This window comes from Erythrolamprus reginae, chromosome 2 (assembly GCF_031021105.1).
Source record: "Erythrolamprus reginae isolate rEryReg1 chromosome 2, rEryReg1.hap1, whole genome shotgun sequence".
Classification (NCBI taxonomy): domain Eukaryota; kingdom Metazoa; phylum Chordata; class Lepidosauria; order Squamata; family Dipsadidae; genus Erythrolamprus; species Erythrolamprus reginae.
The window spans coordinates 263,972,918-263,995,945 of NC_091951.1; the positions used below are offsets into that span (position 1 = coordinate 263,972,918).

General features: G+C 40.4%; 1 protein-coding gene across 3 annotated transcripts in view; it reads left to right on the forward strand.

Moving 5' to 3' along the window:
* Positions 1-23,028, forward strand: part of FREM1 (FRAS1 related extracellular matrix 1) — a 121,823-nt gene that overhangs the window by 64,347 nt on the left and 34,448 nt on the right. For 2 of the 3 annotated variants that reach the window (XM_070742547.1, XM_070742545.1), the window contains exons 21-24: positions 75-219; positions 9,769-9,910; positions 13,650-13,845; positions 14,951-15,215. In XM_070742547.1, the coding sequence (XP_070598648.1) occupies positions 75-219; positions 9,769-9,910; positions 13,650-13,845; positions 14,951-15,215 (748 nt within the window). The remainder of the gene's footprint in view (positions 1-74; positions 220-9,768; positions 9,911-13,649; positions 13,846-14,950; positions 15,216-23,028) is intronic. The other variant, XM_070742546.1, reaches the window with a different exon arrangement.

Consider the following 23,028-nt stretch of genomic DNA (forward strand, 5'->3'; position numbering starts at 1 on the left):
AATTTAAATGAATTTCTCCTTTTCCTTTCTCCCCTCCTTTACCTTGTTACCCACCTACATTCTCTACCTTTCAGGATTGAAGCTTCTATATCTACATGATGACACTGACAGCTTAGCTGATGATTTTTCAGTCCAGCTTTCGGATGGGAAACATAAAGTGTCAAAAACCATTTCAGTTAAGGTTATTCCAGTTAATGACGAGAAGCCGGTATTGAGCAGGTAAGCCACAAATACCTCTTCCAAACTGCTGAGTTTATACGGACCAAATGATTCCACTTTTCTACTTTGTGATTAAAAGAGTTCATCTTTGGCAAATATCCACATTTAATGTTAGCAATGTTTTCATGTAATATTCCTCCTAATTGAAGAACGTTATGTAATGAACAGTGAGATAGAAGTTAGCTAGTTCTGAATAAGACACACATACAGACACAAAATCACACACGTATGCACACACACACACACAAATGGAGAGGGAGGGAGAGAGACCTTGGATATGCACATTGAAATGGTATATGTTAGATCCTTACTGGATGAAGGACTGCAATCAATGGTAAGAACGATTCTTTATTGAACAAGAGGTAACGGGTTACAGAACAGAAAACAAGACAAACATGGCCGTGCCTGGCAGCTATATATATATCCCGGGCTGCCAGGCTGAGCCAACCAATCACCTTGCAGTATTTTCCCGCCCAAGGAATGTGGGACGGGTACAAGGCCTAACTGTCCTCTGGACACAACAGTATACATGCAAGCAAATGTTACCTATGAAATTCTTGTTTAGGAAGGTGATCAAAAAGCAATAAAAATATTAGCATACCCCCTATTAGTCTGTCTGTTTTTGCGCCAAGAATAGCTCTTTACCCCTTTCATCCAAGGAGATAAGACCTACTTATATTGCTCTCTATAACCAATCATTCTTTAACCTATTTGAAAAAATTGCTCTTACTTGTGGAGAGAATGCAAATCAAATTTCTCCTCAACAGTTCTTCAAAATCCTGTACTTTGGGTCATGCCTTCAGAAGTAAATGCACAAGGTTTCCAAAATCACCGTCAGGAGAAGAGAATGAACAGAAAGAATTGTGCAAATTTTCCCTTGAAAGTGAATATATTGGGCATTTTGGTTTTTAAAAAAAATATCTTTACTAGGTATTTACATAAAAGAACTATAAAAACAATGACAAGATACAGCTTACAAAACATACAAAAACATGTACACAAGTAAGAGATAAATAACTTCCATATTTATAAATATATATCATATCTTAAACACTCAACCATTTACACAAACGTCAAGCACTCAGTTGACCCTTATTTATTACTACTTGTATTAGTCTTAAATTACAAATCACCAGGGCCAGACGGACTTCATCCCAAAGTCCTAAAAGAATTGGCAGACACCATAGCGGAACCACTCCTCCTCATCTACCAAATATCCTGGATCACTGGAGACCTACCGGAAGACTGGAAGCGAGCTGACGTAGTCCCCATCCACAAAAAAGGCAAAAAGACCGACCCAGGTAACTACAGACCAATCAGTCTGACCTCTATACCTGGAAAAATACTGGAGAAAATAATCAAAAAACAACTTACCCACTTCCTAGAAACAAACAAGATCATATCCAATAGCCAGCATGGATTCATCAGAAACAAATCATGCCAAACCAATCTCATATCATTTTTCAACACCATAACCAAGTCAGTTGACCAATGCAACTCAGTGGACCTCACATACTTGGACTTCAGTAAGGCTTTCGATAAAGTCGACCACAATCTCCTAATCCACAAACTAGAAAAAAATGGAGTAGATTACTACACATGTAGATGGATAAACAGTTGGCTGACCAACCGCACCCAACGAGTTGTCCTCAACGGCACCAAATCCACATGGAAAAAAGTAGACAGTGGAGTACCACAGGGCTCTGTCCTGGGTCCTGTACTCTTTAACATCTTCATCAACGACCTGGACAAGGGAATAAAAGGGGAACTAATAAAATTTGCAGATGACACCAAGCTGGCGGGGGTAGCCAACACCCTTGAGGACAGGCTCAGAGTACAAGAAGACCTAGACAGACTATCACAGTGGGCCCATACCAACAAAATGAGGTTCAACACCGCCAAATGCAGAGTCCTCCACCTCGGCAAAAAGAACCCTAGACATACATACAGCCTGGGAGATACCCCACTCAGCAGTAGTGACTGCGAAAGAGATCTTGGAGTCTTGGTGGACAATCAACTAAACATGAGTCAGCAATGTGCAGCAGCAGCCAAAAAAGCCAACTCAATCCTAAGCTGCATCAACAGAGGAATACGCTCCAAGACCAGGGAAGTACTAATACCACTCTACTATGCCCTGGTCAGACCCCACCTGGAGTACTGCATCCAATTTTGGTCACCTCACTACAAAAAAGACATCGAAACTCTGGAGAAGGTGCAAAAAAGAGCAACCAAAATGATTAGAGGACTCGAAACCAAGACTTACGAAGAGAGATTGAGAGAACTGGGCATGGACAGCCTAGAAAAAAGAAGGTCTAGAGGGGACATGATAGCAGTTTACAGATACTTGAGGGGTTGCCACGGTGAGGAGGGGCTCTCTTTATTCCCCAGAGCACCAGAGGGCCGGACGAGGAACAATGGTTGGAAGCTGACCAAGGAGAGATTCAACCTGGAAATAAGGAAGAACTTCCTGACGGTCAGAGCGATCAACCAATGGAACTGCCTGCCAGGGGAGGTGGTGAACTCCCCAACTCTGGACACCTTCAAGAGGAGATTGGACTTCCATTTGGCTGGGGTGCTGTAGGGCTTCCTGCTCAGGCAGGGAGTTGGACTCGATGACCTAACGGTCCCTTTCAACTCTATTAATAAACAAATACTTTGTACTTTAATATAACTTACATTGGATATTCTATTTCTAAATCATGTTATTTTTATAACTATAAATTAGTAAAGATATTTGACAACAGTTCATCTATGTATTTCATGGTCTGGTTAAAGTATTTATAGGATTACTTACCATATACAGTGATACCTCATCTTACGAACCCCTCGTCATATGAATTTTTCGAGATACGAACCCGGGGTTTAAGATTTTTTTGCCTCTTCTTCTGAACTATTTTCACCTTATGAACCCGCCACTGCCACTGGGATGCCCCACCTTTGGACTTCCGTTGCCAGCCGAAGCGCCCGTTTTCGCACTGGTGGGATTACACTGAGGCTTCCCTCCATGGGAAACCCCACATCTGGATTTTGTGATGCTGCAGGGGAATCCCAGCATCACAAAAATGGGCGGTTCACTGGCAATGGAAGTCCGGACGTGGGGTTTCCCAACGAGGGAAACTTCAGCGAAATCGTAGCATCGCAAATATATATATTCATTTTCTGTTCGAATCCTGTGAGATCTTAAATTTTTAGATATGTTTTCTGATTCAGCCAATTGTATCATCTGCTCCATGTCTGATAAAATTTTGAGTCATCACTTTCCTGAAGTTCTAGAGTTAACTTATTCATTTCCACAATTTCATAGATTTTTAGTTATCAAATTTAATGTTGATGGGGTTGTTTCTAATTTCCAACTTTGAGCATATGCTACCCTGACTGCTGTCATTATGTGCAATATTAAATATCTATCTTCTTTGGTTAGTTTATGTCTAATTATTCCAAGTAAAAATAGTTCAGGTTTTAATGGGATTTGTTTGGCAATAATTTGTTCCAGATAATTTCTTATTTTTTTCCAAAACCTTTTTGCGGATCGACACCTCCACCATAAATGATAGTATGCATTGGGCATTTTGAATAATGCTAGGCTGAATCAGAGAACCAGAAGGTCCAGGACAGATCTCCCCCCTCCCCATCCTCTTCTTGCTTTTCAACAGCATTGAAAACATTTTGCTTTCAGAGAGGGTGTGGTTGCTTTCCATACATTAACTCCAATCAGCTTTTTCCTCTCCCCCCCCCCTTTATCTTATTCTCCTGACAAGAGAAAGGAGCCTTATACATTACAAAAGAGAAAGGATAGCAACTGAACATTTTGCATTGCTAGGAAGTTCACTAAGAGGGTGCTTTGAAATTCGAGGTAGCAGGGGGGTTTTCTCCCCAAACTTCAAAACAAACTCGTCTGCTTGCTAGAGGCACAAAGGATCCCTTTGTAGCCTTGCTCCAACTGCCTCCTACTTTTTATAATGTGGCATGGTCACTACAAACAGAAGAGAAAAGGGAGAACAGGTGTTCTTCTGCTGCTAACACAGATGGACACAGACTATATTGCATTAAGAAAAGAAATCTGTTAGAAAGCTAAGATGACTCTCTGCCGAATTCCAAAGGGAATTCAGATTCTATTCACCAACTGTTCTTTGTGCTTTATGTTTAGCCCCGTTAATTGGGATGAATTCACAGGGCAGCAAAAATCCTCTGCAGCACAAATGTTGACCGTTACATCAGAACACCTAAGGGAGTTTCCAACATTAAATCTGTACCTTTAAGCATTCATTATGAATGAGCTCTTCTTATTGTCCCTTTCTTGCCAGTCCTCCCTGTCACTTTCTTCAAGCAGCAGAGAACTACACAGAAAAGAAAAGGGCATTTTCTAGACTGAACCCAACAGATAAAATAATAATAATTTAATAATAATTTATTGGATTTGTATGCCGCCCCTCTCCGTAGACTCGGGGCGGCTAACAACAATGATAAAAACAGCATGTGACAATCCAATAATAAAACAACTAAAAACCCTTATTATAAAACCAAACATACCCACAGACATTCCCTAGAGGGAAGAGCTATCTCAACTCCCCCATGCCTGGCGGTATAAATGAGTCTTGAGTAGTTTACGAAAGACAGGGAGGGTGGGGGCAGTTCTAATCTCCGGGGGGAGTTGGTTCCAGAGGGCCAGGGCCGCCACAGAGAAGGCTCTTCCCCTGGGGCCCGCCAAGCGACATTGTTTAGTCAACGGGACCCGGAGAAGGCCAACTCTGTGGGACCTTATCGGTCGCTGGGATTCGTGCGGTAACAGGCGGTTCTGGAGGTAATCTGGTCCATTGCCATGTAGGGCTTTAAAGGTCATAACCAACACTTTGAATTGTGACCGGAAACTGATCGGCAGCCAATGCAAGCCACGGAGTGTTGAAGAAACGTGGGCGAATCTTGGAAGCCCCATGATGGCTCTCGTGGCTGCGTTCTGCACGATCAGAAGTTTCCAAACACTTTTCAGAGGTAGCCCCAAAATGATACTAGTCCCCAGATAAGTTGGAAAAGTGGGCCTGACTGGTAAGGTAGGTTGTTATTAGAAGTAGTACCTGATAGAATTTTGAGGGGATTCCACGTAGAAAGTGTTAAATGCATACAAATCCAAGTAATAAATGTTAAGGAGTGTGCAGAGCAACCCTTGAGTTATCAAGGATGCACAGAGCAAACATGGAGGTGGCAGATATGCAGCTGAGAGCCCAGAGATACAAGTAGTAATTCAGATAATCAGATACATTAAGTGTATAAATATTATTTACTTTGACAATAGCTTAGTCAAAAACAACCCTAGTCATTCACAATTACATCAGTCAATACTCAAAATACATATATAATTTATAAGCCTCTCTCAATGCATTAAACAATACAATGCATGGTATGTCTGTATGTATGATTGGTTTCTTAAATTGGGGTTTTTTACATTACTTTTAATATTAGATTTGTTCATATTGTCTTTTTACTGTTGTTAGCCACCCCAAGTCTACGGAGAGGGGCGGCATACAAATCTAATAAATAAACAAATAAACAAACAAACAAACAAACAAACAAATAAATAAATAAATAAGCCTTATTTACATAAAATACATTAAACCATTATTTGAACACAGTTCTACAGCATAGTCACTCAGAGAAACAAGAAATAGCAGAGAGAGAGAGAGAGAGAGAGAGAGAGAGAGAGAGAGAGAGAGAGAGAGAGGGAGACAGACGCTTCTGGCTCCCTCTTCTGGCTAACTGCAACACTAATTCTTAAAGCTATAGTGTTATAATTCATTTAAACATACATTGATAGTTTGCTTATATATTGCCAAACCCAGCCAGTTATGTACATAGTACTAACAGAAAGCATCTCCCCTTGAGATGGAAAGAAAATAATTTTTTTATAACATTAGTTTTATCAAATGATGCTCGGAAGATGCACGACAAACGCTACAGTGCAATATTTGTGATGTTGAGCATGAGCAGCAACCTCCTCATTGATAGAGAGGTATGATGTGATGAACTTTGATTTGACAACCTAAATACTGGTGCTGCAGGCTTCAGTTCTTGGTGTGTGTAGGGGAACCACTAGTCTAGGTGCGCCTGTCTATGAGCAGAGCTTTGAGCCATCATTTCAGTACATTTGATGGAGCTTTAAAAAAAACATAGACTTTTCCTTCCCCCAAACAAATAACTGAAGCAGAAATGTAGGGTGGGGAATTTACCCTCCCCTTCATTCATTTCATGGAGATGATCCATGGTAAATGTCATAATCCGATTTTATCGGATGATCTACCTCTTTATGATTGCAGGCCAACAACAATGCTGTGCCAAGCAAGCTTCAGCCTAGGGAAAAATCCCATTGGAAAAGCAGTAGCTAATGCAATCCTGTCTTAATGTAATAGAGTGATAAAGGTGCAGACCTCTGGCAACATGTGGCAAGACATGGGGAATTCTGTGACTCCTTGAAGGCTAATTAGTGTAGGACACATATGCTTTTTTCTTAGACAACAGATGCAGGAGGCTATTCCAGCTCAGAAGCAATAAAATGTCCCATTCTGTTTGTAATATGCATGTGACTTCCATTGTCATATTGGCTTTTCTCCTGGTCTTTTAATAGCAGATTAAAGCACAGGAAACAGTGGGGAGAAAAAGTGTTCCCAGTATGTATCTCCATCTCTGAGCAATTTCATCAATTTTGTTTCTGCCTTGGGTACAGAGAAAATCCTTTTGACATGTGAGCAGCTCACTTACTACTAGATTTTGCATGTTTGCAAAGGCACTGAAACGGTGTCTTTTGAAGAAAGAAAAGGGAGGGGCTGCTTGGAGTAGGAAAGATTTTGCAGAGAACAAGTGCTTGCAAAGGGACTGAAACGGTGTCTTTTGAATAAAGAAAAGGGAGGGGCAGCTTGGAGGAAAGATTTTGCAGAGAACAATGTGCTTGCAAAGGCACTGAAACTGTGTCTTTTTAAGAAAGAAAAGGAGGGGCGCCCCCTTGCCTTTCTTCCTTCCCACTCACCCTTTAGCCTAGCCTTGCTTCTTCCACCCGCCCCCTATAGCTGCTCCTCCCTGCCCTCTGTTCGCCTCCCTTCTAAAGTTTGGGATTTTTCCTGAAGGATTTGCACGCATTATTTGCTTTTACATTGATTCCTATGGGAAACATTGTTTCATTTTACGAACTTTTCACCTTACGAACCTCCTCCTGGAACCAATTAAGTTTGTATGACGAGGTACCACTGTATATATATCATATATATTCACTCTGTATCTCTTATATCATATATATTCTCTTCTTTTTTACTTTCTATCTTTATATATATTACTTAATGTCTATTCTCTTTCATATGTATTGTATATTGGACAAAGAATAAATAAATAATAAATAATAGTAATGTGATTGCAGTTTTGCACTTGATAAAGCTGACTTGAAAAGGGATGGAAGCACTTTGTGAACAGTTTTGTGCCATCAATCTTTTTGGAAGCTTTGTCAAGCTAGAGCTAAAAAAATAATCTGTGCTCCCAGCAGCCAAAATTTATGGATTTGTTCTAAAAAAAATTAAGCCCTTTCACAGAAGTACTTATGACCCAGAAGTACACAAAGATTTTTTTAAAACCATGTGGCAGCACTTAATCAAATTACTTGGAATGGGAAATACCAGGAAATCTCTGATAGGCTTGTGCGGTAAATTAAATGGGAAAGTTAAAAAACAAACAACAACAGCAAAATCCTGGAAAAGAGCAGTAACACAATGCTATTGTTGCCAATGAAACCACCTCAGAGAGAAGTATTTTATATATACAAAAAAAAGGGTGTTGGAAATGTATGTCGCCCCTCTCTGTAGACTCGGGGCGGCTAACAACAGTAATTAAAAACAGCATGTAAATCCAATACTAAAACAACTAAAAAACCTTTATTGTAAATCCAAACATACATACAAACAAACACACCATGCATAAATTGTAAAGGCCTAGGGGAAAAGAATATCTCAGTTCCCCCATGCCTGATGGCAGAGGTGGGTTTTAAGGAGCTTACGAAGGGCGAGGAGGGTGGGGGCAGTTCTAATCTCCGGGGGGAGTTGGTTCCAGAGGACCGGGGCCACCACAGAGAAGGCTCTTCCCCTTGGCCCTGCCAAACGACATTGTTTAGTTGACGGGACCTGGAGAAGGCCCACTCTGTGGGACCTAACTGGTCGCTGGGATTCGTGCAGCAGAAGGCGGTCCCTGAGATAATCTGGTCCGGTGCCATGAAGGGCTTTATAGGTCATAACCAACACTTTGAATTGTCACTGGAAACTGATCGGCAACCAATGCAGACTGAGGAGTGTTGGTGTAACATTGGCATTTTTGGGAAAGCCCATGATTGTTCTCGCAGCTGCATTCTGCACGACCTGAAGTTTCCAAACACTTTTCAAAGTAGCCCCATGTAGAGAGTGTTACAGTAGTCAAATCTCGAGGTGATGAGGGCATGAGTGACTGTGAGCGGTGAGTCCCGGTCCAAATAGGGCCGCAACTGGTGCACCAGGCGAACCTGGGCAAATGCCCCCCTCACCACAGCTGAAAGATGTTTCTCTAATGTGAGCTGTGGATCGAGGAGGACGTCCAAATTCTAACAATTGCAACCAATTCTATGTGGGACAAATATCACATCAATTAAAAACCATGAATACATGACCACCACCCGGCAGCCAAAACAGCAGAAGTTTGATTGGAGCGATCCAAAAATCATTGGCTGTGCTACCACCCACCCCATACACGAGTTCATTGAAGCTTGGCACTCCATAAGCCATTCTATCAACAGACACATTGACCTACAACCAGCTTATAAACCCATCAGAATTTGAATCAACTGCACAGCCAACCAGCGACAGCAACTCTCAACCAATCCCTGCAACCCCCTCAACCAGCACTTAATCTCTCAGTGACCCACATATGACCTGATCTCCCCAGCAGAAAACTCTCACTTGACACCCCTACCTAACCCAACAAAAGACTATGATATGACCCTCACCTGACATGACCTCCCCATCACAAGACCTATTGATCACACAAAGCCTTTATAAGAACACAAGAATACAGACACCAACTCCACTAAAGATATTACCTACCCTGGTAACAAAACGTTTGGAAACCAACCCAAGCTCAGAGAATGAACCTTCACCCACATCTTCCATCCAAGCTACTGATATTTGGCACTGTTGCAAAAAAAACCCCCTCGTATCTTACCTTTTAAAAATATTATTTTAAGGAAGCCAGGAGATACGGAATAATGCTTTCTAATTAACGTTATTCTTAAACGATAAGAACTATGTTTTACTTTAAATAGACTAAAGTGATAATTTGTAAAGAACACACAAAGGTGAGAGAGAAGGGCATGATTTAGTTTGCCTCTATTTGTCTTCATAAAACTTTGTGAATCAATTCATAATTTTAAATTGCAATAGATATCATTGAAGCACAATACCACCACAGAACCTTCTCTACTTGCAGTGAAATTTTGTGCACATAGATATGGTTTTTTGAGTCTTGAATAGCATCTTTGATTCTCTGTTGTAGAAAAAGTAAGCTAGAGGTGAACATGGGAGAAGCAGAGATAATATCGAGTGCTGTTTTGTCAGCTGAAGATAAAGATACACCTCGGGAACAAATTTATTATCTATTTGAGAGTGTTCCAGAAAATGGACATCTTCAGCTCAAGGTTAGTTTTTATTTTTCAACAAAACCAAACAAAGTGTTGGAAAAAGAGATTCAAGTTTTGGCTAAGAATGGGAGAGAAAATGTAATCCTTCTGTTTCTTAAATATCTCTCATGGGACTGAAATACACTGCAGTTACTAATATAATTTACAGTGGATTTTCATATAATCCATTGAAGGGTTCCCTGTTTAGTCAGGAACATGACTATGAGATAATTTATATCTTGTACTCATGTACTCATCTATCACAACTTTGTCAGAATTTTATTTATAACCAAAATGCTTCCAATGTTGAATCTGCTAAAGAATGTGGCCTGTTTTCTCAACCGAAACTATTGTGAGAGTTTCAGTCCAAACATTCAGGAGAGGCTCTGACAGAGGTGGGTTCCTCCCGGTTCGGAACGGTTCAACCAAACTGGTAGCGACCTGCTGGTGACATCACAATAATGTCATGGAACCAGTTCGGTCGGTGCCAGTCTGTGGGCACTGCCATCTTTTTTTAAATAAATTCTTTGGATTTCTTTTTTAGAATTTTTTAAAATATTTTTTTTCTTTTGAACATGCACAGAAGCCAGGTTTCTGGCACTGTGCTTGTTTTCTTGGGGGGGGGGGATTTGGGGGGGGAGGTATTTTTTTGAATTTTGGGGTGGAGTTGGATTTTTTTTCTGGATTTTTTTTCTTTATTCATTCGTTCGTTCATTCATTCATTCATTCATTCATTCATTCATTCATTCATTCATTCATTCATTTATTTATTAGATTTGTATGCCGCCCCTCTCCATAGACTCGGGGCGGCTCACAACACAATAAAACAGTTCATAACAAATCTAATAATTTACAATTTAAAATATTTTAAAAACCCCATTATTAAGCAGACATACGTACAAACATACCATACATAAATTGTATAGGCCCGGGGGAAATATCTCAGTTCCCCCATGCCTGATGACAAAGGTGGGTTTTGAGGAGTTTACGAAAGGCAAGGATGGTGGGGGCAGTTCTAATCTCTGGGGGGAGCTGGTTCCAGAGAGTCGGGGCCACCACAGAGAAGGCTCTTCACCCTGGGGCCCGCCAAACAACATTGTTTAGTTGACGGGACCCGGAGAAGGCCCACTCTGTAGGACCTACTCGGTCGCTGGGATTCGTGCAGCAGAAGGCGGTCTCGGAGATATTCTGGTCCGATGCCCTGAAGGGCTTTATAGGTCATAACCAACACTTTGAATTGTGACCGGAAATTGATTGGCAACCAATGCACACTGCAGAGTGTTGGTGTAACATGGGCATACCTTGGGAAGCCCATGACTGCTCTCGTAGCTGCATTCTGCACGATCTGAAGTTTCTGAACACTTTTCAAAGGTAGCCCCATGTAGAGAGGTTTTGCACAGAACGTTATGCATTTGCACAGAAGCTGAGTTTCCGGAACTGTGCGTGCAATCCACATCTTGTTTTCAGCTTTTATTGGGGGGATTTTTTTGGTTGTTTTTCCACTGTGCATGCGCACACAGGCCCATGAGGTGCGGCCATGCGGTATGGGAGGAAGCAAACTGGTAGCTAGGTAAGTTAGAACCCATCCCTGGACTCTGATCTGGAGCCACTTCAATCTAGGAGGCACAGTAGTTGTAGAGACCAGGACAAGCATGGTAGCTGCTGTATATAGAAAGGAGGTATAAGGCACCCTGTTTTAGTTAGAGGGGAAGTCTTAGAAAAGCACTGGAAATTTGGCAAGCAATGATATTACAGTTGCAGCTCGACTTGTACCATATTTTATATTATTCCAGTTACCTGCCTTCAGATGTGCACAGGGTTGAGTCATCATTACTATGCATGTCTTTGAAACAAATTGTGTTCTTTAAAAGGACAAAAATTGTCTTTTTCTGCCTTCCAAGGCCTCAGTAGAAGTAGAGATTATAAATTACCCTTTCATCCTTGGCACTTACCACATTTTTGACTCAGTTTCACAAGCCTTCCATTGAGACCTGTATACGACACAAGTCAAAAAGAGGGCTGTGGAAATATTTGTGGACCCCTCACATCCAGCACATAATTTGTTTCAACTCCTATCCTCAAAACGTCACTAGAGCACTGCACGCCAAGACAACTAGATGCAAGAACAATTTTTCCCCAAATGCTATCACTCTGCTAAACAAATAATTCCCTCACCACTCTCAAACTATTCACTAACGCTGCATTACTATTACTATTAGTTTTTCTCATTGTTCCTATCACTCATCTTATCCCACCTATCACTGGATGACTGTGACTTACGGTAATATTGATTGTTTCCTGATTGCTTATTTGTACCTATGACAATCATTAAGTGTTGTATCTCATGATGATTGACAAATGTATATTTTCTTTTATGTACACTGAGATCATATTTGGACCGGGACTCACTGCTCACAGTCACTCATGCCCTCATCACCTCGAGGTTCGACTACTGTAATGCTCTCTACATGGGGCTACCTTTGAAAAGTGTTCGGAGACTTCAGATTGTGCAGAATGCAGCTGCGAGAGCAGTCATGGGCTTCCCCAGGTATGCCCATGTTACACCAACACTCCGCAGTCTGCATTGGTTGCCGATCAATTTCCAGTCACAATTCAAAGTGTTGGTTATGACCTTTAAAGCCCTTCATGGCATCGGACCAGAATATCTCCGAGACCGCCTTCTGCTGCACGAATCCCAGCGACCGATTAGGTCCCACAGAGTGGGCCTTCTCCAGGTCCCGTCAACTAAATAATGTCGGTTGGCAGGCCCCAGGGGAAGAGCCTTCTCTATGGCGGCCCCGACTCTCTGGAATCAGCTCCCCCCAGAGATTAGAACTGCCCCTACCCTCCTTGCCTTTCGTAAACTCCTTAAAACCCACCTTTGTCGTCAGGCATGGGGGAACTGAGATATCTCCCCCGGGCCTATTCAATTTATGTATGGTATGCTTGTATGTATGTTTGCTTAATAATGGTTTTTTTTAATATTTTAAATTGTAAATTATTAGATTTGTCATGAACTGTTGTATTGTGTTGTGAGCCGCCCTGAGTCTACGGAAAGGGGCGGCCTACAAAGCTAAATAATAATAATAATAATAATAATAATAATAATAATAATAATAATAATAATAATAATAATATCCACGAAAGACAAATTATTTGTGTGTCTAATCATACTTGGCCAATAAAGCATTCTGTCCTGTCCTGTCCTATCCTATCCTATCCTATCCTATCCTATCCTAATTGATTGTACATAACCTGGTCTTCAAAAGTTCATACAGCAATCCCATAGTTCATTTCACAATGCTTATTGAACTGCACAGCATGCTTAGCAGGCATTTCTGTAATTTATGTCCTACAAATGAATTTCTTAATGCTGCCACTTTGATATGAATGGCAGTCATCAATTATAAAAGCTAAGCCTGTACAAAGCAGTCAGGGAAAAAGTGAATTTTTGAGAAAATTTGAATAGCCAGGGGATGAACGTGTGTTTTGCTTGTTGAGTGCCTTGTTGATGGGATGAGTACCAAGTTGAAGAAGATTGGATTTTGTTTTAGAATTTGTGTTCAGTGGCAAAATCTTTTAAACAGCTGGATCAGTAATATTATATCAGAGATATTAGGAGATGGAGATGGATAGATGTTAATAATAATACTCTAATCATGATAATAATAATAATAATAATAATAATAATAATAATAATAATAATAATAATACAAAACATAATATCTCAAAGTCATGATACATTTTTCCCTTCTAGGTAGATCATGATTGGGTGACACTGCACAAAGGAATGAAATGCACCCAGGAGAATATAGATGTGAACGCTGTGAGGTATATACACACTGGAACTCTTGGATCAAACAATGAAGACAGCTTCTCCTTTCATCTTTGGGATGGAAGCAACAGATCTCCAGAAGTGGTTTTTCCTGTTGCTATTAAGGATGTGGAAAAGGGTAACTTTATTTTAGATCTTCACATAGTCTGTCTAAACAAAACTAAGAGAATGATTACCCTGCATATAGAGTGAACCTATGGCACGCATACCACAGGTGGCCACCAGAGCCATATCCGCCGGCACGCGAGCCATTGCCCTAGCTTAGCTCCAGAGTGCATGTGTGTGCAAGCCAGCTGATTTTTGGCTCACACAGCGGCTCTGGGAGAGTATTTTCAGAGTCTCTAGAGCCTGGGGAGGCCTACAGGGGCTACTGGAAGTCATGAAATGGGGCAGGAGGATCGTGCATGCATGCGTGGGGGCGGGGCAGCCTGGGGGCAGATTGGGCACATGATATGGGCATGCAGGTACAATATCGGGCATGTGTGCACTTTTGGCACCTGAGGAAAAAAGAGGTTCGCCATCACTGATATGGAGAATGCTTGAAGTGTAGTACATCTGGATGTTCCCCAGTGGGAAAAGCTAATTTATTTATTTATCCCCCCCCCCCCCGATTTTTATGCCGCCCTTCTCCTTAGACTCAGGGCGGCTTACAACATGTTAGCAATAGCACTTTTTTAACAGACCTAGGCTATTGCCCCCACAATCCGGGTCCTCATTGTATATCTAATGTATATCTATGGCCAATAATATTTAGCCGAGTATACACTATCCTGATTGGAATTGTGCAGTGGCCTAGAGGTGGAGCTCTCACCTCTAGGAGGCTGAGAGTTTGATCCTAGATAGAGGCCGATATTTCTCTCTATGGGCACAATGAGAATAGATCTACTGAACAAAACTCCACATTGGCGACCTGAGGGGCATCTGGTCATTAAACACTCTGCTAACTCCATTCAGTTGCCCAGACTCCACCCTGCCAAGGATTATGGGGTAATTAAAAGAAGATGATGATATACTATCCTGATTGAAGAGGAGAGAGAGCATGTACTCCAAGATATCTAGAAAGCAACACGTTGGAGGAGGCTTGTGCATATGAATGTGTGGCAAAATATAGCAAATTTTATGTTTCTGATGAGGGGGTAATAAAAATTGTAACCTGATTCATGATATTGAGGAAGGATGATACAAAGTATTTGATGATGGTTCATATTTCAAATGTCTTATAGGAAACATTGCAATATTTATGAGACCCCTCACTGTGTTGATGGGTGACAAAGGTCTCCTGATGACTGATGTCCTCCTTGCAGTTGATGGTACCAAAAAGCCAGAGGAGCTACATTATATGATTACTTCTCCACCACAGTATGGACAGATAGAATATGTCAGCTACCCTGGAATCCCCATTACAAGTTTCAGCCAAATGGATATAGCAGGGCAGAAAGTCTGCTATGTCCACAGTAATAAAGCCTCTTCCTCTAAAGATACATTCAGGTAAGCAAAGAAGAATCTTATTTTATGTAAATTGTATTTAATTGGCAAGTATAATTGGTTAAACATCAGAGGACTTTCAGATATGGGTTGCAAAAATCTCAATAACTGTTACATAGCAGCAGAGCATGAGTTTTCTGTATAACTTTTGTGTCATCTTTATATAGACATAGACCAGGGGTCAGTAACCCATGGCTCTAGAGCCACATGTGGCTCTTTCATCCCTCTGCTGTGGCTCCTGGTCACTGGTTGGTGCCACAATTTTGAGAGGAGCTTCCTGTTGAGAGGGGGGAAAGCACAGTGCGCCAGTAGGAGATTCTATGGCAAGGGTCGGGTTTTCTGGTCAGCTCCACAATTGATAGGGCTTTCAGTTAGGAGAGGTAGAGGAAAAAGGACGCCATGCTAGGAGGAGACTCTGTGGTGGGGGAACGAGACCTCCGGTTGGCTCCATAAGGACCTTTGGGACCTTTGTGGCTCTTTGAGTGTTGCTGACCCCTGCCATAGAAAAATGATGTGTTGGACTAGCAGTTAGTGCCTACCAAATGTTTTAGACTACAGCTGGCATAATCCTTTGCCAAAAACTCTGACAACTGAGGTTCATAGGAGCTGGGAGTCCAATACTGGAACAAAGTGCTTCTCACAATCACTCATGCCCTAATCACCTCACAGCTGGATTATTGCAGCGCGCTCTAGATGGGACTACCCTTGAAGAGTGTTTGGAGACTACAGTTGGTCCAGAATGTAGTTGCAAAAGCTGTTGTGGGTGCGACAACATGCACCCAGTAGTCAGGTGAGAAGCCAGTGGGATGCTTTGGAGCCCCAAGTACTGTGGAGCTAACAGGTGGAAGGTGGCCTTTTCTGCAGCATCCCCCTTCCCTCTTTGGATTGCCCTGCAAGGGGGCTGCTCTGCCTTTGAAGAAATGGGGCAGGTTCTGCAGCAGCCTTGGGATATCCCCTTGTCCTTCTGCCGCATCTCTCAGAGTCTGCATTTCCATCAAGGGTTGCCTGCCCACCCACTGGCTGGGTTGGGCTGGACACTGATCTTGGAAGGCAAGCACACATGGGCGTCCACCGGGCAGGCCTGTGGGGAAGGGAGTAAGCTGCTACCTCCCTTCCCCACCATCCCCAACATGTTTTCCTGCCTTCCACGTGGCCCCTTAGCGCCCCCTGCTGCCCACTTGCCTCTTAGTGCCCACCTAAGTCATCCCACTGCCCCCGGGGGTGATACTGCCCACTTTGGGAGCCACTGTTTTAAATTAATAATCCAAAAAACCTATTTGTATTCCCATCTCTTTTAATTGGTAATCAAATGATAACAAGTTAACAACGATAATCCTATCCGTACCAGACTGATTATCACCCTATATAATGTGTGTTTGCTGAAATTCATGTTGGGGGCTGGTGTCAGTTCATTCACAAAAGAGGAGTATCTTGCATTGCAGTGCGGTAATCAAATCGTCCGGTTTGAATTCCTCTGTGTCTGGCCCAATCCTTTGATTCTTTTACAAAAACCTTGAAATCATATTATTGTTGATTACTTTCACTTAAAAGTTTTATTTGGCTATTAAATGGAATTCAATTTAGCTAGTGACTGAGCTAAACATTTAAAGTTGTTTTAATTTTACTGCTGCCTTTTATTGGTTATTTGTTCTGAGGTTAATTTAAATTTGATGTTCTATTATTGTCACTGATATAAGCTATATGGAGTAGTTTGCTATCCTTGAAGCCAGCCTAGAGTCTTAAGTATATTTAAATGAACAATGATTCTCTCCAAGTGTTCAATAATTCATGAAATGACCTGTTGAGGGCAAGTGAAATGCACAAACGTTCAAATGTAAACCAAATCTGGGTGTAAATGACTTTTAAATATATACTTTGAATGTTTTAAAGCTGGAGAAACATTTCTTTGGAACATTCAATTTTTTTCTTTATTCTTGCCTCTTATTATTTACCTTCTTCTAATAAGCATTCTCAGTATTCATCAGTAGTGATGGGTGAGTTCGGGTTCGGCGAGTTCAGATGAACTTCACTCAAAGTTTGGCTGAACCCGAACCCGAACGGTCCATGGCGTCAAAGCTCCGCCCCCGGAATCCCATTGTTTTTTATTTTTACGGATTTTTTATTTTTATTTATTTTTATTTTTACAAAAAAGGACACCGCAGTGGCGCCGCAAGCAAAGGGAGGTCTTTTCATGTAAAAATAAAATAAAAAATGTTTACATGAAAGGACCTCCCTTTGCTTGCGGTGCCGCTGCGGCGTCCTTTTTCATAAACGCCACGGACCGTTCGGGTTCGGGTTTGGGTTCAGCTGAATTTTGCGTGAAGTTCGTCCAAACTCACCGAACCCAAACACCGTTGGGTTCACCCATCACTACTTCATGGGATTCCCCAGCTCTTTTTGTGCCTCCCTCCCAACCTCCTGACCGGCCAACAGCTCCCCGGTGTTCGCCTTCCTCCGCCACCACTGGTGCCCAGCTCCTCCTCCTCTTCTCAGTAGATGACAGCTGGGCGGTGGCTTTTGCGGTGTTCGGTACGAACGCCGAACCGAAGCACGAAAAATTTTTTTTAAAAATCGGGTTCGGCATGCTGAACACCGCAAAATTCGGTATGGACCCGAATTGTGTGGGTTCGGTTCGCCCAGCACTATTCATCAGCCTTCTTGGCCATACCTGGGTAGCTTAAGTTTGGGGTTTATACTAGTAGTGAGTTCTAAACAGTAGTGGACTCCTGCTGGTATGGCTAATTATGCGCAGTTCCACAGCTTGGGGCTCGAACGCATGCTTGTGTGCTAGAGACCACAGAGTTGCATGCAATTAACCGTACTGGCAGGAGCTCACTAGTGGTTCTAAAACCCTTTACTCCCATTTCGCACAATATGCTTATGCATGTGGCACTTTTGTTCATGTACTCATGGATGTGACATTTTTGCGCATGCGCAGAAGCATCCCAAGAGGGTGGGCGGAGCCTCCCGCCACCAGTGCTACTGGTTCTTAGAACCGGGCCAAACCAGGAGCAACCCACTGCTGCATTATATGCTTCCTACCGATCTCTTCCTGTGACTTTTAAGAGCAGCTTCTACTTTCTTCTCTACTCTGAGGATGTGTAAAGATGGTAAGATTCTGCTAGCTTCCTACAAGGGCCATTAAGAAAGGAGGGTGACATAAATACAGAAAAGGAATTAAATTGCTCAAACAACAGTAGCCTTCTTTTAAACTTCAGAATTGACCCTTGTTAAATGCTGTTGCATCTTAATTCAGGTGAAACAATTAAGATGACATTTCCAAAATGCTAAAATAGTTTTTACATTGTTGTGAGACATATTTTCATTAACATGCTCTAAGACATTCTAATATATTTGCAATTTTGTGTCTCATTGCCTAACTGATTAAAAAGCATGGCAGCTAATTAATAAAACAAATCTATATCTATTAACAGTTTGGTATAGGTTTGTGCTCCTCATTTGTGAATTTTCTCTTTTTTAATTAATTGGTAAACCTGCTCTGATCCAGATTCAAAATGCCAATTAAATACCCATTTAATTGAAATGGTAGATATTACATTTGCTCGCTCGAATACTGAAATGGGTTCCACACTGACTACAGGTAGGGATAGATAGATGCTTATAGTTAAATTGTAGTGACATATCATCTAGATTATATGCCCAGTTTATTAAAATTTGGGCCAATTTAATTTTGACAAAACAATTTGAAGAAAAAGGAGATATACGTTCCATTTTAATTACTGTAAATTATGTTCCTGCTTGCTAGAAGTTGGCAAGGTATTTGGTTAGTACGGTGAAATATAAATACCACGATGGATTATTAAAAAGTAAAACACCAAGAGCTGGTGATATTTAATTAAATGGGGGGGATTAAATGATCAGATTTTTACCGTCCGTTAAGGCACTTTATTCCATCATAAACTTACAGCATTGTCTGTTGTTGCTGGCCTGGAAGAAGGATTTGGCAATGCTTGTTTGGGACAGATGACTTCAAGTGATTAGCAATCTGACATCAGATGCTGGCAGCAGGATGCTAAAAGAAGATGCTAATGTCCTCCATTTTGACACGGTGGATCAGTTTTGTAATGAGCTGGCACTATCATTGATTCCATTTTTCTGTCGTAAATACCACGGCAGATGGCAAGTTCTGTAGCCAACTCAATTGCCATGAACTCCAAAAGCATGATAATGGTGAAATCAGACCATGCAACTTGTCTTCCCAACTAAGCTGGAGAGTTATTTTTCCAAAATTTTATCAGAATTATGAGAAGGTTGGCTATTCCCTATTCCAGGGGGAAGACTTAGCATGAAATAAACAGCATGTGGGGAATAGGAACCTAGCACTTCCCTTCAAAACTTACAACCTTGTTGTCTTGAAGAATGTAGCAATTCGTGTTAATGTATTAATCAACCACAATAGCAAACTTCTTCATTGAAGTCTCATATCTAAATTGTTCGCTAAATCTTCTGTATGAACCCAGCAACTTTGTTGACCTTTTCGAAGTAGCAGTAATAATTTAATATTGATATTTTTATTCTTCTGGCTGGTTTTAATCCAATAGACATTAATGTAGCAGAAATTCCAGAGTTTATATAGAGAACTTGTGTCGACAGAAACACATCTCACCAGATGGGATGGTCTTATGGAATAATATACATTTCTGGAGCTATTATAGGGGCACTTCTGCTTGGCCTTCTTATAGTTCTTTAATTTTAAGTAGGAGTTGAAGCAAACCAGAGTTAGATTTTTCATGACATCATTGATACATCCTTCAAATTTTATTGGCAGCAATGTGAGGATGGTTTGCTATTTCTGTTTTATGATTTTGCTTTTGGTTTTTTGCTTTTACTTCTATTTCTCAGGAGTTCTCACGAAGGTCTCATCCTGTTTAATTTTCTAGGCCAAACAAAGTTAGACAGTTCCTGTTGTGTTCTGAAACAACTAAGGATACCTTTCAATTAAAAGACTATTGCCAGCGAAGCAAAACATTTTATCTACTTGGTGTTGGTGTCTTAGCTCTGAAAATCCCAAAATATGCTTATAATCTTTGTTATTCTGGATGAAAATCTGGTGTAACTAAACTGATTACAGAGAATGAGTTTTTCTCTTGGCACAAATACTAGGTCAGTGTAGGCAGCTGCTGTTTGATGGCACAGATCCTACATACAAAGTTGGTCAATTCTTAAGCAGCAGTAAAAGAGCCAGTAGCTTTGATATAAATATTGCTCCTCTCATCAATAGGTCCCAAATTCTATTAATGGAGGCACTAAACTGTAGGCATGTAAACCTAATATATTGACATATTCCTGACACAGGTGTTCAAGCACAGGCCGTCAGATGAAGAAAGACATTTGAATTATAGTTATAGTCAAATATTTATCATTTTATACATACTGGTTGCTTATGCGTGTGATATGACGATTTCATGGCACTCTGATTCTATTGTAGTGAACTAAATGTACCAGTGCTTGAATTTAGAATCAACAACATACAGTATCTATGGTAGATTTAGAATGAACACATCTAATGGGCTTTCTTATTTTTGTTGTTATAAAAAAATGAACTTTATTTATTTATTTAAATAAATGTCAATTCCGATTTCTCTTTGTCTTACTTTGAAGAATCTGTTGTTTTATCAAATGTTAGTATTTTTTTAAAGCTTGCATTCAATGTTATATGTACTTGAATATATATTTCTTCAAACCTATGCATTATTGTACATATTGTGTATGTGCTGAATATGCAAAAGTGTGGATTTTGAAAAGGAAGATTGCAAATCATTATTGGCTGGAAAACATGAAGTTTGGCCAATTTTCATTTAACCTTGCTGTTCAGTTCGGGTCGTATGTGACCCAAAGCCAAGTTTGAGTCCCTGTAAAAAAAATTTCCTGCATATCTGAAACTTGAGATTTCATGGCTTTTCATCATTTCAGGGGTTCTCTCTATGAGAATTTTTTTTGGGGGGTGGGGGGTTTATTTCTTGCTGAAAAACAAAAAGTCACACTAGTTGTGTTCCCGGGTCACCCTGACCCGGACCGAAAACTCTTCATTTGAAGTGCTTATGTTTGGTCAATTTGAATACTTTTTTCACTTGGAACATTTCTGCACACAATGATATGAAAATTGAAATGAAAAAAGTAATTCTTATTGGTTTATTTTGCTGATAGAATGCGTCCCCCCCCCCCCGTTTTTGTGAAATATTTTTCAATTTATGGATAGTTTTGCTTGCAAAATGTGTTCAATTTTACTAAAGTTGGTGTGGGATTGGTAGTTTGAACATTTCTGAATATAAGAAAAATATAAATGAACTGAAAGAAATGTTTCTTATTGGTTGTTTACAATCATAAATAAGCCCTCCCCCCCCATGGCTGCTTGCAAACATTTTCACTTTATATTTACGCAAGCTTCAAATCCGAAATATTTACCCATTTACTCAATTTAACATTGCTGATCATCAAAACAATATTTTTGGGGTGGTGGCTAATTATTTTCTGGGCAAAAAAAAATCCATCACTTCGAGTCTGTTTCTGTTCGTATATGACCGGACCAAAAAGAATTTTTTTAGGCACTTGAATTTTATCTTTTTGAAAACTTTTTCAACTGGAAAACTAGTTTGAACATTTATGAACATAATGATATGAAAATTGAACTGAAAAAATTGAGGGTTATATTTTATTTTTATCAAAAGCCCCTCCCCCCATGTTTTCTGAATTTCTTTTCAATTTATACTTTTTTAAGGCTACAAATCTCTAAGGAATATTCCCCCAAAAGTTTTGATATACTAAATTGAACAATCCTGAACATAAGAAAAATATAAATGAACTGAAAAAAATGATTCTTATTGGTTTATTTTTGCCACAAAAGGGCCACCCCCGGCCTTATAAACGTAAAAAAAATCCACAAACATGGGGGGTAGGCACATTTATGTGCAAAATAAACCAATAAGGACATACAATTTTCATTCCATTGTGTGCAGAAATGTTCAAACTTGTTTCCAGGTGAAAAAAGCTTTCAAAAAGACCAAATATAAGTACCTAAAATGATCAATTTGCAGTCTGGGTCAAATAGACCCGGGAACATAAGATTAGGGAGTTTTCTTGAACTGAACAGCAAGGTTAAGTGGGAATAAATACATTTTCTCTGATGCTCTTACTTGGAAATAATAATAATAATAATAATAATAATAGTAGTAGTAGTAATAATAATAATAATAATAATAATAATAATTTATTAGATTTGTATGCTGCCCCTCTCCGAAGACTAGCTTCCTAGACAATTAAAGAACTGTTACTTTGTTAATGCTCAGGGAAGACATTTTGATTTTTCACCAGTTTTGAGGATGTTAAATACATTGTATAACTAAAAACAAAGAAGCAAATATTTATGACATGGTTCCATGAATTTTATTTTGAACAGTCAGAAGGCAACCTAATAATATGAAGCATGCTAAATAAAATATTTAATAAAATGTTATAAATGAAATATTTAGTAACTTACTGAAATTATAAGGCAGTGCTGTGGCTCAGCGATTAAGGTTGGCTGGAAAGTCGGTAGCCCAGGTTCAAGAGTCCCATGCAATAGGGTGAATACCCTTCCTTGCCACCCTCATCGGTTGAAAACATGCAAATGTGGGTAGATAAATAGATAGCACTTTGGTAGGAAGGTAACGGTGCTCTGTGACATCATGGTAGCCACATGACCATGGAAATGTCTTAGGATAGCGCTGGCTCAATGGCCTTGAAATGGAGATAAACACCACTTCCAGTAGTCGGTAACATCACCTAGTACAGGGCTAGGCAAAGTTGGCTCTTCTAT